The 15,750-nt window shown below is 35.8% G+C and overlaps 1 protein-coding gene across 2 annotated transcripts in view; it reads right to left on the bottom strand.

Annotated features, from left to right (window-relative positions):
- RPAP3 (RNA polymerase II associated protein 3) overlaps nt 1–15,750 on the bottom strand; it is a 31,641-nt gene that overhangs the window by 15,401 nt on the left and 490 nt on the right. The window contains exons 2-8 of one of the 2 annotated variants that reach the window (XM_024575745.3): nt 12,865–13,023; nt 11,626–11,766; nt 6,997–7,119; nt 6,047–6,174; nt 3,051–3,172; nt 2,301–2,371; nt 922–1,047 (exon numbers count right to left, since the gene is read on the bottom strand). In XM_024575745.3, the coding sequence (XP_024431513.2) occupies nt 922–1,047; nt 2,301–2,371; nt 3,051–3,172; nt 6,047–6,174; nt 6,997–7,119; nt 11,626–11,766; nt 12,865–13,017 (864 nt within the window). In that variant the 5' untranslated portion in view covers nt 13,018–13,023. Of the gene's footprint in view, nt 1–921; nt 1,048–2,300; nt 2,372–3,050; nt 3,173–6,046; nt 6,175–6,996; nt 7,120–11,625; nt 11,767–12,864; nt 13,049–15,750 lie in introns of both variants that reach the window. The other variant, XM_045184313.3, reaches the window with a different exon arrangement.

Here is a 15,750-nt window from a genome sequence, read left to right as displayed (position 1 = left end):
ACATACACAAAATATTAGGTGAATTCAAATCTTAAGAAACACTGCAAGGATACTCATCAATTCATTATATAAATAATTAAAGTAATTTTAATTGCTGAAAATCTAGACCATGATATATGTTATAGAAACTGTTAGTTTGGGTTATTTTATAAAATGGTGGTATTCTCTTCAGAACTAAAAAGAAAAAAATGTATACTACTCTATTACTTTCCAGAATTAACGACTATTCTACTAATTATTACTCAAAGCTTATATTTAAAAACACATTTTAATAAATATAAGCCCAAACAGTATATTCTTTAGTTATATAAGAAACTATACAAAAGAATTTTAACTCAAATAATTTTTGTGAAAGAATACCAGAACTGCACTACTCAGTCTTCAGTAGCGTTTATATACCTAAACATAAAATTAAACTGTATTGAAGTATGTATACTAGATTTTATTGTAACACTTATTTATAACTGAAGTCAGGTAAATCACAATCAATAATCATTCCATAAGTATTTATTAGGAGTCGTCTGTGGGTCCTTGAAAGCTATAAATATATAAATCTCAACTCAGGATTTCTATTGGAATTTTTTATCAGAAATAGTCCAGTGTGAACTAATTAAAAAAAAGAATTATAAATAAGAATGAATTATAATTTATTTCTGTTAAATTTATAACTACATATAAATATATGTTAAAATGCTCATAAGTAATTTGTTCCCTAAAATTAAATGTTTTTTTAAAAATTATGTATTAAGCCATCAATTACTCAAATTTTGAATAGGTTCCAGAAGTTTTATTATACTTGCTTTTCAGTTCCCACTGAAAAATAATTTTAATATAATGTGAGAAAAGAGAGAAATTTAACTAACATACAAGAAACTAAGAGTAAACTGAGCAAAATATACGTATGCTGGAACTCGGGATTACCAGGTCTTTCTGTGACATGGCCTGCTGCTTACTCTGTTGCTCTTCAACTCGCTTTTTCTCTTCTTCCGTTGACTTAATCACTGCGTCTGCTTCCTTTGGGTGTGAGTTTTCTTTGGATGTTAAAGCCTAGGAGACACAGCAGCTAAACTGAAACAAGTAATGCAAGATACATACATATTTGACTCTATAAAATACTAAACTACTCAAATACATTAGAATTTCTGCCACATTTCTCAAAATAACAGTTTTACTAATTCAAAGTCTTTCTACTTATTAAAAAGCAAAAAACTATAATAACTTTAATGTGCATCTTATTCCAATTAAAATAAGTAGTATCCATTGAATGTAGGTATTCATTTATTTATTCAACAAATATTTATTGAATTTCTACAAACAAGGTACTGTTCTAAGAACTATTTTCAAAACTAAAATAGGTAATTAAGACTACATCACCAAATTTCTCAAATTTAATTTTCATAGCCATTATTTAATCTAGGACAAAATACAAAAATATATAATACAATTCACGATTATAAACAAATTGATATATTTACCAACAGATTTTATGTGCAATAAGTAATGGCAATATTTAAAAGCAGATTTTTCCCAATCATCATCACTTTTTTCTCAGTTTCAACATATGGTAAAATAATTATAACTGATTCAAAGGAAAAGTGAAAGGAATGTAACTGTTCAGTATTATCTGACAACAAACTTTATATTTAAGTAGTAACTATTTTCTTACTGTTTAAAAAAATAGTAAGATTTTGGCTAGGATATAAATTACAAAGATGCAACTTAAAAATTACAAAATCAAAGAAATATGCAAAAGTTGAATACAGAAATCAAAACATATGCCAAAACAAACAAACAAAGAAAAGAATCAGATAATGAGAAACAATTCTGTCTACCTGGGAAAAAGTAAAGCAACACTAGTTCTAAAGATCTCAGACAACTTTCTAAAATGATGATTAATTAAGGTTCTTTAAATACCATTATGTTACCTCTTGTTTGCAAACTTGGTAAAACTCTATAGTATAAAGAATTAAAATTAGAAAAATGTCCATATTAAATAATCTATACTACGCCCTGGCTGGGGTGGTTTATGGACTGAGTGCCAGCTTGTGAACCAAAGGGTCGCCGGTTTCATTCCAGTCCAGGCACATGCCTGGGTTGCAGGCCAGGTCCCCAGCAGAGGGTGCATGAGAGGCAACCACACACTGATGTTTCTCTCTCACTCTTTCTCCCTCCCTTCCCCTCTCTCTAAAAATAAATAAATAAAATCTTTAAAATAACCTACAGTGCAAAATCTATGCTAAAATCCTTACTTCATCAAAAAAGATCGTAAGTAATGTAGTTAATTTAAATAACTGGTTTACCTGATTAATTTTCCTGAGTTCATTTGTTGCTTCAAAGTTATTTGGTTCCAGTTCTAACACTTTTTCATAATCTGAGTAAAAGAGAAGGTAAAGAATATTTGGAAGATATATATTTAAAAACATTCATCATTTGCTGCTACATGTGACAAACAGGCAACTGTCCTGTATCAAAATTAAAAGGAATTAAGAAATACTAACATTAGGCTAGTGGGCTCTCCTCGATCTCCCCTAAGACAGACGAAATCCTACCAGATCACCTTCTTCCACAAGCCCCAGGAAGGAGACTTGCTATCATAAGTCGTCATAAAGCCAGAACACAGCAGACTCAGATACCAGCTTTACTCAGACTATAATTTATATTACATAAACCAATTTTATGGAGTAATATCACACAAACGTGTTAAGAGCTTTGCATGCATTACCTCTAGCCTCACAATAGCCAACAAGATGTTTTCATCCCTATTTTCAGATGACGAACTGAAAATCAGAGAAGATACGTAACCTTCCCCTGGTCACACAGCTAGTGCACGGTGGAATGAGAATCTGAACCAAGTCTACTTGGCGGCATATAATGCATTCTTCCCCAAAATATCAAGATAACTTTTAAATTATAAAAATGAACTTTATATAAATATAGAACGCTCTCTGAAAGTATTAACTGTGATTTTCCAATATTCTTTGTATAACATCTTTTAAATTAAACTGTTAAAGAAGTTTTTTAGATACTGATGACCTGGAAAATATTAATACCTTTTTTGGCATCCTCTAATTTTTGCAAAGCAAATCGAGCAGCACCTCGTCTTGCATAAGCCTTTGTATAACTTCTATTCAAGGCAATTGCTAAATTACAATCAGACTCAGCAACAGCAAACCTGCAATTTAAAAAATTAAAGTTAATAAAAATAATTTGTTAAACTAAAACTTCAAAATTTCTTTCTGAAATCCCCAAAGAGGCAATTAATCTTCCAACCAAAGGGATGTTTCCCAACTCCTTTAACTTAATAAGCCTATTAAAAGCAGTAATTTTTGATGGTAAAACGTTAAGTAGCAGTACCTTTAAAACAAAGAACAAGAATGTCCATTATCAATGTTTTTTTCTTATTGTACTATAGGTCCTAGTAATACTGTTCCATAAGAAAGAAAGACAGCTAAAACAACTGGAAAGGAAGGAACAAAACTGACATTCTCAGATGATGTGATCATCTACCTAGAAAACTCAAAACAATCTAGTGACATTGTTACAAACAACAAAGTTTGGCAAGTGGCTACTTTACAACAAATCCAACAAAAGATGTACAAGTCTCACATGCGCAAAACTGTCTTCAAAAATATTATAGAAGACTCAAGTGGGGATATTTCACATTAACCTATAAGGTACAAAAGCACAATATAATTCTCTCCAAACTAATCTATAAATCCAAAGCAACTGTAATCAAAATCCAAACAGAATTTTTCAAGGAATTTGACAAGATTATTCTAAAATTTATATTGATAAGCAAAAGTTCAAGAACACCCAAGACATTCCTGAACAATGAGGAAGGGTAACATGCCCCACACCAAATTCAAGACTTATAATTACAATGCTATAGTAATTAAAGATAGTGTGGAATGGGTATAGCACTAGGCAACAGATCAGTGTGAAGAACAGAGAAAGAGATGAAGAAGAGATCCATGCAAACTTGATGTATGACATGGTGGTACTGCAGACCCACAAGGAAAGCAGGGATAGTCAGTAACTAGGGATGGAACAATTGTGATACTCATATGAAAAGATATGAAATGGAATTCTACCTTTAGCATATATAAAAAGTAAAACATAGGCTATCTTTAGCATATGTAAAAAGTAAAACATAAAAACTTTTAGAATATAGGAGACTATTATGAGCCCAGGAAAGGAAACTACTTTTAACAAATTGTATTTTTTAAAGTGCTAACATTTTTCTAAAAATCAATAGTTATGAATTTCTGTTTATTAAGAGTCCATAAAGAAAAGAAGATAAGCTACAAATTAGGAGAAGATAATTATTATAAACAAAAACCCTAGAATTAGTATCCAGAATAAAGAACTCTTAAAAATTAATAGTAAAACAGCCTAATAGAAAAGTGGCCAACAGACAAAACAAGCATTTCACAGACAGTATAAGTAGTGAATAAACATATAAGATGACTGACCTCATTAGAAACTGGGGAAACGCAAATTAAGACCACAATGAATTACCATTTTATAATCTCTTGATTGGAAACAGTTAAGAAGCCCTATTCTACCAGCACTGGTAAGTTACAGAACAGGAACTGGGTGGTGAACACACAATACAATATACAGATGATGTATGATAGAACTGTACACCTGAAGCCTATATAATTTTATTAACCAGTATCACCCCAATAGATTCAATAAAAAAGTTAAAAAAAAAAACCCATACAGGACAGGTATTCTTACATAGCAGAACAGGAAATGTAAATTTGTACAACTGCCTTTGTAACAATTGGTCATCACCATTTAAAGCTGAACATATGCACACCCTACACCCAGCACCAAGACACATGTACAAAAGTGTCCATGTGTTCACAGTATCACTGTTTGTAAATAAGGAAGGAAAGGAAGCAGAGTGGGAGGTAGAGAGAGGGGGGAGAAGGGAAGAAAGGAGAGGAAGAAAGAAAGACATCAACAATCCAGCAACAGGAGGATGGATACACAATGGTACATTCCTAAAAAGAAACCGTATCTAACAGGGAAAAAGAGAGATCTACAGCTATATGGAAAACATGACAAATCTGAGAAATTTAATATTCAGAGAAATTTAAGATTACATTCAGTGTAATATACTTTTAAAGTTCAAAAATAAGCAAAGTTATATAATATATTAGGTAGGGATACATATATAATAAACTTCTTAATCAAAAGAATAATATACAATTCAAAATAGTGGTTAACTGAGAGGGGAAACGGTCAGGATATGCAAAGGCTTATCAAGGCGGCCTCAAAAATAATAACATCCTGATTCTTAAAAGTATATGATGGCTTCATATGGAATTATTTAAAATTATTCTTCATTTACATATACTGTAGATATCAAATATTATGAAATGTAAATATCCACCTAATTTGTCAGGATATTAATAGCATAAATTTCAAAGATCTAAAAATATGCTATTTAAAACAGTAGAAATTCAGACACCAAAATAATTCATACTTCCAATGATAATTAAAACAGTAAGAATGCCTTCCTTGATGGTATTTGTCTTTTTAAAAATTCCTATGATAGGTCAGTTCCCTGCTTATAATAAGCCCATGACACATTTATGTTTTTCAACAGTAAGAATGTATTTAAACAGTCAGTATGACTTAAAGATAAAGGTTGGAACATATTTTACGTGTACCATAATGCAAGTTCTCTAGGTTAAATAGTGGATAAATAATTTTTTAAAATAATGGAGGAAATTGATTTCTAAAAATGTTTACCCAGCCAACTTCTTTTTTCTTTTGTGAATTAGGTAAAAAAGATCATTTTTTGATTTTTGGAGGAGGAACACATCAGTAAAATGAGTTATGGGAGCATTGTTTGAGCACCTGTTTTAAAATGGCTTAAATAAAATAGCTCACTAAGAGGAAGTAAGCTATAAGAATTTATAGCTGAAAAGAAATGTACTTTTTCAATTTTCCCACACATTTTATCATGAAAAATTATTTAAAATCAAGTCTCCATATACACATAAAATAGGCACAGGTTACGGAAACTCCTTACTTCTTCATTCTAAAGTATGCCGATGCTCTGTTTGTTGGCAACACAGGGTTATAGGGATCAGCATCCATGCCTTTGGTGTAGTACTCAATTGCTTCATCATATTTTCCTTGTTTGAAGTACTTATTGCCCTGGAAAAGCGTACAAGTCAGATATACACTGGCACAGAATTACAGAACCAATATTTTCAATATTACCCGTCTCGTCTAACTCATTGGCTGTGTGATCAAAGCTAACAGGAAGAAAAGAGGATGCAGCAAATGATCTTTTTACAAGTGGTGAAATTCACTATATAGTCATAGCGTGGGCACAATCCAGGAGTCCTGGCAGAAAAATGAGTAAAATATTTAGCATTATATACTTTTTATTGACAATAATAACCCAAAGAAATGTAACCATAAAAAGGTATCGAGATGAAGTTTAATGTGAAAAGAGTGCCCCATTTTTGAAAAGCAATACATCTAGTTTTATAATCATGAGGCACTGCTCAGGGAGATGAACATTCCAAAAAGTAACCACAGATGCACTGCGATATGGAGGAGTGGAATATAATATTCATGTCACAAGCCACATGCTGATTTTAGGTTACTCCAGTCTACTACTAAAACCCTGGAACAACCCTCTGTAAAGTCCAAGCACTTTACATGAAAGAATCCATTTAACATTCACAATAACCCACTGAGGTTTATTAATGATACTAATCCTATTTTACAGCTGAGAAAACTTAGTACACACAATTTAAAGAACTTGTGACAGGATTTGAACCCAGTTAATCTAGTTTCAAAACATATACTCCTAACCACTAAGCATCCTGCCTCCCGAGAGGGATACAGACAATAAACAACTTAAAGGGTGAACATCCCTAAACTATGCTAAAGAAATCTTGGGATCCACATGATTTTCTATATACCCTGCCTACCTGAAGGAACCTAAAGCTAACTATGAAAGAGTACCTTTTCTTTTAGAGCAAGGGCCTTTTGTGAATCTACATGAATTCCATCTTCTTCTGACTCTGATTCTTGAGACAGAGAATCATGGGTGTTCTCTTCTTTGTCAAGTTCATCAAGAATACTTTCCTGAAATCACAAGTAAACAGTGCTCCTAAGTCCATGAATATTTAAAAAAAAAAAGACCTACAAAAAAAGGACACTCAACAGAACTTGAATTGTTATGCTCTAAAGACCTAAAGGCCTACAAAAGCAACCCAAATAACTTCTGTTAAGTTACATACAGAGAAAAAGGTACCTTGTTTAGAAAAACCAAGATCCAAACTACTTAAAGAATCCGACTTTGAACTCATAAAGTAATCTAAATCAATAAAGTCTACAAACCATCCCTAAATCTCAAACTATTAGCAGTGAGGTATTATGGTTTAATGCAAGCAAAGTTTGCAAGCAACCCCAAAGTAATGTAACAGCAACCAATAACAAAGAAATGTTTTTTTCTAAAAACCTTTTTTCTTTCTTATTTTTAGAACAGTAACTGCTTATAAAGTACCATGAACTCCTGATTCTCACAACCTATGAAGTAGGCATAATTACCCATGGTTTTCAGTTGAAGAAACTGAAACACAGAAACTGAAAATACACTGCCTTGCAGGACACTTCAAAATGCAGTTGCTCTACCGAAGAAAATATGTAATATGCTAGTCCAGCAATTCCCAGTCTCTTCCAACTCACACATTCCTTTTACGGCAATAAATCATTTCATGAAACCCAGCAGATTTTTTTAAATCATGTATCTTTATCATGGATGATAAATAATTTTCAGTAATAGATTTTTTAACCAGTAAACATTAAAAAGTTCATCAAAGCTCATTTAAACAAAAATTTTAATCATTATATACATGAAATCCTATTTGCATTTAACAAATAACATACTATTTAAAATAATTTATTTTAGAAAAAAATTGTTGATAAATTAAAAACATAATATAAACTATGCTTAGTTTCACTGAATGTTAAAAAGTAGACTGCAATTCAGCTATGTTTTAGCATAAAAATTCTAGAAATATCACCAGCTTACCAACATTAAAGCCAAGACTGTCCAGCCCTGCTACGCTGACATGTGCAGAAAATCAATGACAGCAGAGCACTAGAGCAGTGGCTGAGACCTGAACCAGAATGGAATGGTAAGCAAACACCCCTATCTTGCATAGATACACCAGAATGGCAAGGTCAAGCAATGCAGTACAACCATGACGCACCGGACACATAAATATGGAGTTCAGTTAGTACCTGTTGAATGAGTAAATGACTGTATAGAAAACACCTCTCTAAAAAATCATCTGAGATAGTGCTCTTCAGGAAAAAGCATTATAAGGTACTGACTTATGCAAAGAAAAAGGCCTTATAAGAAGGGGTAAAGTTAGAAAAAATGAAAGCAGACTATATAGGGAACTGTTCCACACGTGGGAAATGTGGCCCAGCTCCCACTCGGAAAAGTCAGTGGGAGTGAAGTCCGGCACGCAGGACCCACACCTAGGGACAGGTTCTCCCGTGGGGAATCAGGCCTGTACTGTACCTAGGCTGCTGTAAGACTTGCTTTTGCTAAAACTCTCTTACCCTGGATTGAGGCAGCAAATGTTTACTGAGTATCTTTAACTTCCTAAAGTCTGTGCTAAACCCCCCAAGTATGAGTGTAACCAGTTCAACCACTTTCCCCCTTGATCTGTAACATCCTTCTCTTTGAAGTAATTAGCAGCATTCTGTCCTTTGTTGTCTGTAAAAGGTGATCACCTACAGTGAACCTGTGCATAGTAAATGAGGACCACCCTGGTATAATGTGCCCAGAAAAGCAATAAAAGCCTGTCCAGGCAGGGGTCGGGCTCCCTTGGGCTCTCTCTGGCCCTCTCGCCCTCTCTCACTTAGAGAGTGGCCATGCCGTCCCTTGTTCTCCACAGGATTTGTGTAGTCCATGTGAACTTGTCCATTGCTGCCACAACACACAGATCCCACGGGCCAGGGTCTGCATCAGACTATATAATACTAGGCAGAGAGTAACTCACATGTTCAGAAAGTATCATTTCCAACATCAATAAATTCAAGATCCAAAATCGTATTTCTCTTACATCAGGACAATACTGAATGTACAGTATTTACAGATGGCAAATTACTTAAATAATAGTGCCAGCTCTCCCGAGTCAACTAGCCTTGCTTGATTTCATTAAGAAAAATTCAACTAATTTGGAAAACCATTTGGCAGTATCCTCTAAAGCTAAACATACATATAAACTATGACCCAGCAAATTCTACCACAGATGCTTATTTCTACCAAAAGTCATGTACAAAAATGTTCACAGCAGGTTTACCATAATAGCTCAAAACTGGAAACCCAAATGTATGTCAATAAAATGGATACACTAATTGTGATATATTCACAGTGAAACTGTGATCAGCAATTTAAAAAAACCAATCACGGCCCTGGCTGGTGTAGCTCAGTGGGTTGAGTGCAGGCCTGTGAACAAAAGTGTCGCCAGTTCGATTCCCAGTCAGGGCACATGCTTGGGTTGCAGGCCATGTCCCCAGCAGGGGGAGTGTGAGAGGCAACCACACATTGATGTTTCACTCCCCCCTTTTCTCCCTCCCTTCCCCACTCTCTAAAAATAAATAAAATCTTTAAAAAAAAAATAAAACAACTGCTACTGACAATACAAATTAATCTCAGATGATGGTAGTAGAAAAAGCCAAACACAAAAGAGTGCACACTGTATGATTCATTTTCATGAAGTTCCAAAACTGCCAGGACTGACCTATAGTATTAGAGATCACTACAGTGGCTACCCCGGAGATAATCAACCGAAAAGGGAGGCTGATGGGATGATGGCAATGTTCCGTATCTTGATCTGGGTGGTGGTTTCTCAGGTAAATACATGAGTAAAAGTCGAGGCAGCTGTACACTTAAGATTTTTTGGACTTCATGTATATCTCAATAAAAACATTAAAGAAAAGTACAAAGAATGATAAACATAAAAATGGGAATAGTGGTTACATTTGGGGGTAGAAAAGAGAAAAGAACATGGGATAGGAAAGGAGCAAATTGGCAGCTTCAACAAGACTGGAAAAATTCTCTTTAATTAGATGATGGGTTCTCATACAGGAGTGGGCAAAAGGAGGTTTACACTTGTAATGCAAATAAATAATACAATACGTAATAAGTAATAGTACAAGAATAGACTGTTTTGAATATTCACAACTATAAATCTACTTTTGCCTACCCCTGTCCACTGGGCTTTTTGCTGAGTTGGGCTATTCTCAGGCTGGTAACTAAGCACTTGTTTTTACTGAGTGTAATGTAGGTGCTACACGATTGCTACAGTGTGTACATTCGCCAAAAGAACTTCTTTCGGGTTTTAGACATGTAGGTGGGCAGAAAATTAGTGTGCAGTAATTTTTTAAGCCACCATTAGCTGACTCTTTACCAACGGCAGTCCAACTGGTTTCTCTTCTGCCTTTCAACGTCTTGCCCACCGTCAGGTTTGCTTCTGTACAGGGTCGGGCAAAAGCAGGTTTGCAGTTGGAACTACACAAAACAAAGTTTATTCTTATATTATTACTTATTGTTGTATTGTTTTCCATATGAACTGCAAACCTACTTTTGCCCATCCCTGTACTCATTTTATTATTGATTCAGAACACGTATCTCCACGTGCTCTTTTGTATGAATCAAGTATTACATAAACATGTTTTAAAAGACTAAAAGGGAATGTATACTCCAAATCAACCTAACTAAATCAACCCTTAAGATGGGTCAGACTCCAGTCCCCCTTCACAGGTTCCCTGACTTGACAGTGGCTGCTTGGAGCCCTGGGTAGGGCGTTCTGATGCAGAATACTGGTTCTCCAGTTACACTGCATGTTCCAATAGGAGATGGGAGGCATGCACTATACTTTGCTAAACCTGGTCTAGAAAGGTGAAGCCCACCTTCCTGGGATCAAGGCAGACCTGCTTTTACTGTCATAAGCCCCAGCCCTAAGACTAGACACAAAGGCATTCTCTTTCAGCTAGTATTCAACAAGTCCTTCAGTCTATACAAAAAAAAATATCGGCAAAGTTGTTCTTTTCTGAGTATTACTACCTTAGAATTCAGGGGTTAGAGATGGTGGGGAGGAGGGAAGTAGGTACAACTATAAATGTGTAACACAAGGGAGATCTTTGCTTCGTTGCAATGGTGGTTACCCAAATCTACACACGTGATAAAATGGCGCACGAATACACATACATTGCACCAATGTCCATTTCCTGGTTTTGATACTACACTATAGTTAAGATGTAACCATTGGGGGAAACTGGGTGAAGAACACACGGGACCTCTACGTGCTATTTTTGCAAAGAAAGAAAAGTAGGGAAAAAGAAAAGAATCCTGGCTGTTTTAGCCACTGTTCACTGAAAGGGAACTACCGGAGGAAAACTGATCTGGTTAAATGAAGAGCTATGTAATTAAATTTTTATTATGCATAAAATGTTCATAAGAGAAAATAGTTGTAAAAACTTGATATTATTTTTCATTTAATCCATGACTCTCAACTAATGCCAAGAAAATTTTACTCAAATACTAAATAGCACATAACTAGATTAACTTACCACATCAAGTTTTGCCCACGCCTCATAATCATAAGACTTTATCCTGTTTTTTTTGTTTTCATCTTTGGTTTTCTTAGATGACTCTTTAGCTTTACCTTTCTTCTTTTTCCTAAAATTCTTATTTCGAATAGGAGGTAAATTCTGGGGGGGGAAAAATACGTTTTGAGCACCACTCTATTAATTTTTTGTACAACTAGCGACGTTTAAAATTCTCACTATATTTCATATAAGAAGTATTTTTAAATTTAATTTCCAAGTGCTTAAAAATACCAACTTACTACCTTCACTTATAATGATAATTTATGCTTGAAAAGTTTAATTCATCCTTTGACAAATGTTGAGCATTATTTAGTCACAAGAAAAGTTATTACCCAGAATTTTTAATTACATACTTAATTTGCAATCCTAAATTCAAACTTCAAAAACTAACTGATCTGCAGCCTTAGTACAACGAACTAGCAACAATACAATGGCAAACTTAACTGCCTCTACATGTTACAGATAGTATGAAAAACGCAGTCTTTAGAAAAACGCTTGATTGAACCTAGATACTATCTACATTGTTACGGCAATACTGTGTGTTCATGTCATTGAGTATATATATATTTATATATATATAAATAAGTGAGAGATATATGCATACACCTACATGTTTTATGATGCTGTTCACTTAAGAATTATCATACGGTCTTCGTTTCAGTAACTATTCACTAAACCTTAAAATTGTCTTACTATAGTTAATACAATTACTGCAAATACTTTCAAAAGGAGAATTTTCGGGTGGAGAGGGGGGAGGGAGGTGGGTTCACCTGGGGTGGGGTGGAGGGATGGGGAGAAAAGGCATACAACTGTAATTGAATAACAATAAAAAATTAAAATTAAAAAAAAAAAAAAAAAAGAATTTTCCAAAATGTTAGCAGGAAGCAAATCACTTCAATTTCAGTATTTTCACAAACCATTTTAAAAGGTGCTTTATTTTAAAATAAGTAGTTTTGCTGGATTCTGAAGTAAGAACTTAATTAGGAAATTTACACCCTGGCTGGTGTGGCTCAGCCTGAAAAGTCACAGATTTGATTTCTAGTCAAGGTACATGCCTGGGTTGCTAGCCAGGTCTCCAGTTGGGGTTGTGCTAAAGGCAACTGGTCAATGTTTCTCTCCTCTTTCTCCCTCCCTCCCCTCTCTCTAAAAATAAATAAAATCTTTGAAAAAAATCTTTGGCCATTAACAAAAGAAATTTACCTCTTCAGGAACACCATTCTGTCTTCTTAGTTCCATATCCTTTTGTTTAATATCTTCTTCCCAGTTTTCTAAATCCCTCATAAAGTCTTGCAATTCTTCTGCATTTTGTTTCACTTGTAGTTGTAATTCAATTGCTTTATTAGTTGATGTCATTTTGGCCTGCAGAGTTTTAACCAACCAACCTCTAATAAGAAATTGAATTATTTACTTGGTTTATTTTTTGAAACCTAGCTAATCAATTACTTTTTACGTCTCATAAATGGCCAAGATATATGGATAGAAGAGATGCTGAAGAAAGAAAATATCAGTACATTATTTTCTAAAATGGGCCAAAGTTTGCTGAATAAACAAATTAAAAATTTTAAATAAAAAAAAAACAAGTTCAGGCATCTCCACAATGCAATAGGAATGAAAGGCAATGGGGAGAGAATCAGTGAAACTGGCCAAGTAGTCCATGGTGGCAGGTGGCTGCTCATGTCTGGAGTTAATGAATTTATCCTAACTAACTCCTTTTTCTTTCAACCTTTATTGAACTTCTGTTATGTCATAGGTCCTGTATCAAGATTTAGGGATACAAAAGCAAGTAAGACAAAGCCCCTCGTCTAGTGGAGAAGAAAACAAAACAATCAAACACTGAGTAACAAAATACTATGCTAGGCAGGGGTTCTCAGCCTTGGGACTACTGACATTGTGGGCTGAATCATTCTTTACTGGAGGGGGACTGTCCTGTGTATTGTCGGGTGGTTGGCAACATCCCTGGCCTCCACCGACTAGATGCCAGTATTAGCACCTCCCCTCCAGACTCTGAAAACCAAAAATGTCTCCAGACATTGTCAAATGTCCCCTGGGAGGCATGACAACCCCTGGGAGAACCACTGTGTTTAGAGATACATACAAATGCTATGAGACTGACCACAAAGGACAGGCATAAATCAGATGGTAGAGTGGTAGGGTCAAGAAAAGAATCCCCACAGGTGCTGTAACTTTAGTTGAGTTTCAAAAGGGGCCAGCCAAGTAATTTACATGAAGGAGAGGGCAGGCAGAGTGAGGGACTAGGAGGGACTCCTCCATGGAAGAGAAGGCTAACAAGGTGGAAATAAAACAGATCTTGAAATGCCAGAAAGCTGTGTGAAAGTATTGAGCTGGTAAAATAAAAGGGACATGACCGACTAGATTGAGGAACTGTGGAGTACAGACTTAGTGTCTCAGATTTCCTTGTTCAGGAACCTGGTTAGGTCAGTGGTGACATTTTGAGTCAGGAATTATAACTGTAAAAGGATAAGAGGTTTCAGGATTGGAGGACAAATGAAAAGACAGATATTTTAGTCTGGGATATGTTTTATTTGAGTGTTTATGGGACATCAGGAGGACACATCTCAGTAGGTAGTTACGGAGGGCTAGAGTTACAAATTTGGGTGTCACTGGCATAAAGGTGGAAGCTACAATCATGGGATTTGGACATGTTAAAACACTACAACTACTGGGGTGTAGTATGACTACAGGCAGTTCTGGAGAACACTAATATTTAGGAAGCAAACGGAGAAAGAGATGTGGATATAGGAAAAACTAGGCAGTAGCATCCAGGGAGCTGGGAGGAAAACTCGGAGTTACAGAAGAGCATTTCTGAGTTCAAGAAGGTGGGATAGGTTAGCAGTACCAAATGCCACTGAGGTTGTATGGGGGAAAGAAAATTTTAAAGATTAAAATATGGTCTTTATATTTAGTCATAGACAGATTATTGAATTTTAATGGGGTTTTTTAAAAGAATGGAAATGATCACTATATGAAGACTAATGTCATTTTGTCTTTGATAATGTACGATTGCTCATGCGCCACATGTTTGGGCCAACAGACCACACATCCGACTGTGGTCCCATAAGACAACAGTGGAGCTGAACTTTCTATCACCTAGTGACATCGCAGCCATTGTAATGCATGCATTATTCAAGTGCCCGCGGTGGTGCTGGTGTAAACAAACCTACCGCACTGACCATCATATAAAAGCAGAGCACATACAATCATACAGTCCATAATAATTCATAATAATAATAAAGGACTAAGCTACTAGTTCACGTATTTACTACACCATACGTACTCTTTCTACTTATTAAAAAAAAAAAAGTCTGCCGTAAAACAGGATGCCGTGCGACACCAGCAGACTCAACATCATCTCGTGTTTACCGAGACTCTGCACCCCATCACTTTCTCTTGTGCTTGACTTAACCAAAGCTCTTCTGCACAGTGACGCGCTGTACAGGCCCGCAGCCCAGGACAATGAGCCACACCGCGTAGCGGAGGCACGCGGTAGGCTGCACCAAGTTTGCGCCAGTGCACCCTGCCTTCCACCCAACTACAAATCGCCTACCCGAGCGTTTCTCAGAACTAGTCCCAGAAGTACCTTCATCTTCATCGTAAAGTGGTGCGTGCCTGCTGGAGGAGTGTGGGGTGAAACACGGTAAAAGAAGATATAAGAAAAAGGATAAGTGATGGGGCGAGGTCACCAAAGGGTGAGAGGGGATTCCAAACTTAAGAGGAAAGGGCGAGTTGGATAGGAGAGGAAGTGATTAGAAAAGGGATTCATTTAGGGGGAGGAAGAGAAGATTGCAAATGCAGAGAGGTCTTCTGACCCCCAGCCGAGACTCAGGAACTAAAGTAAGCAAAGTCCTTTTGGGCAGTGTCCACGTTTGATCACACGTGAACAACTGTTTAAAAACTAGTGCAATGCTTTCCTGCGGACTCAAAAATATGAATAAAAGTGCAGCAAGCCACTGAGAGTATGTAGGGGGGTCAAAACCGTTCCCATTTCACCCGTCACCTCTGCTACTCCTGCGGGCCCAACTGCTCTCACGGAACGTGCGGTGGGGCTGGCTGAGGTCCAGTCCAGCA

This window comes from Desmodus rotundus, chromosome 3 (genome assembly GCF_022682495.2).
Source record: "Desmodus rotundus isolate HL8 chromosome 3, HLdesRot8A.1, whole genome shotgun sequence".
NCBI lineage: Eukaryota > Metazoa > Chordata > Mammalia > Chiroptera > Phyllostomidae > Desmodus > Desmodus rotundus.
The sequence above is the reverse complement of the archived record's forward strand: the minus strand, read 5'-3'. Positions and strand labels throughout refer to the sequence as shown.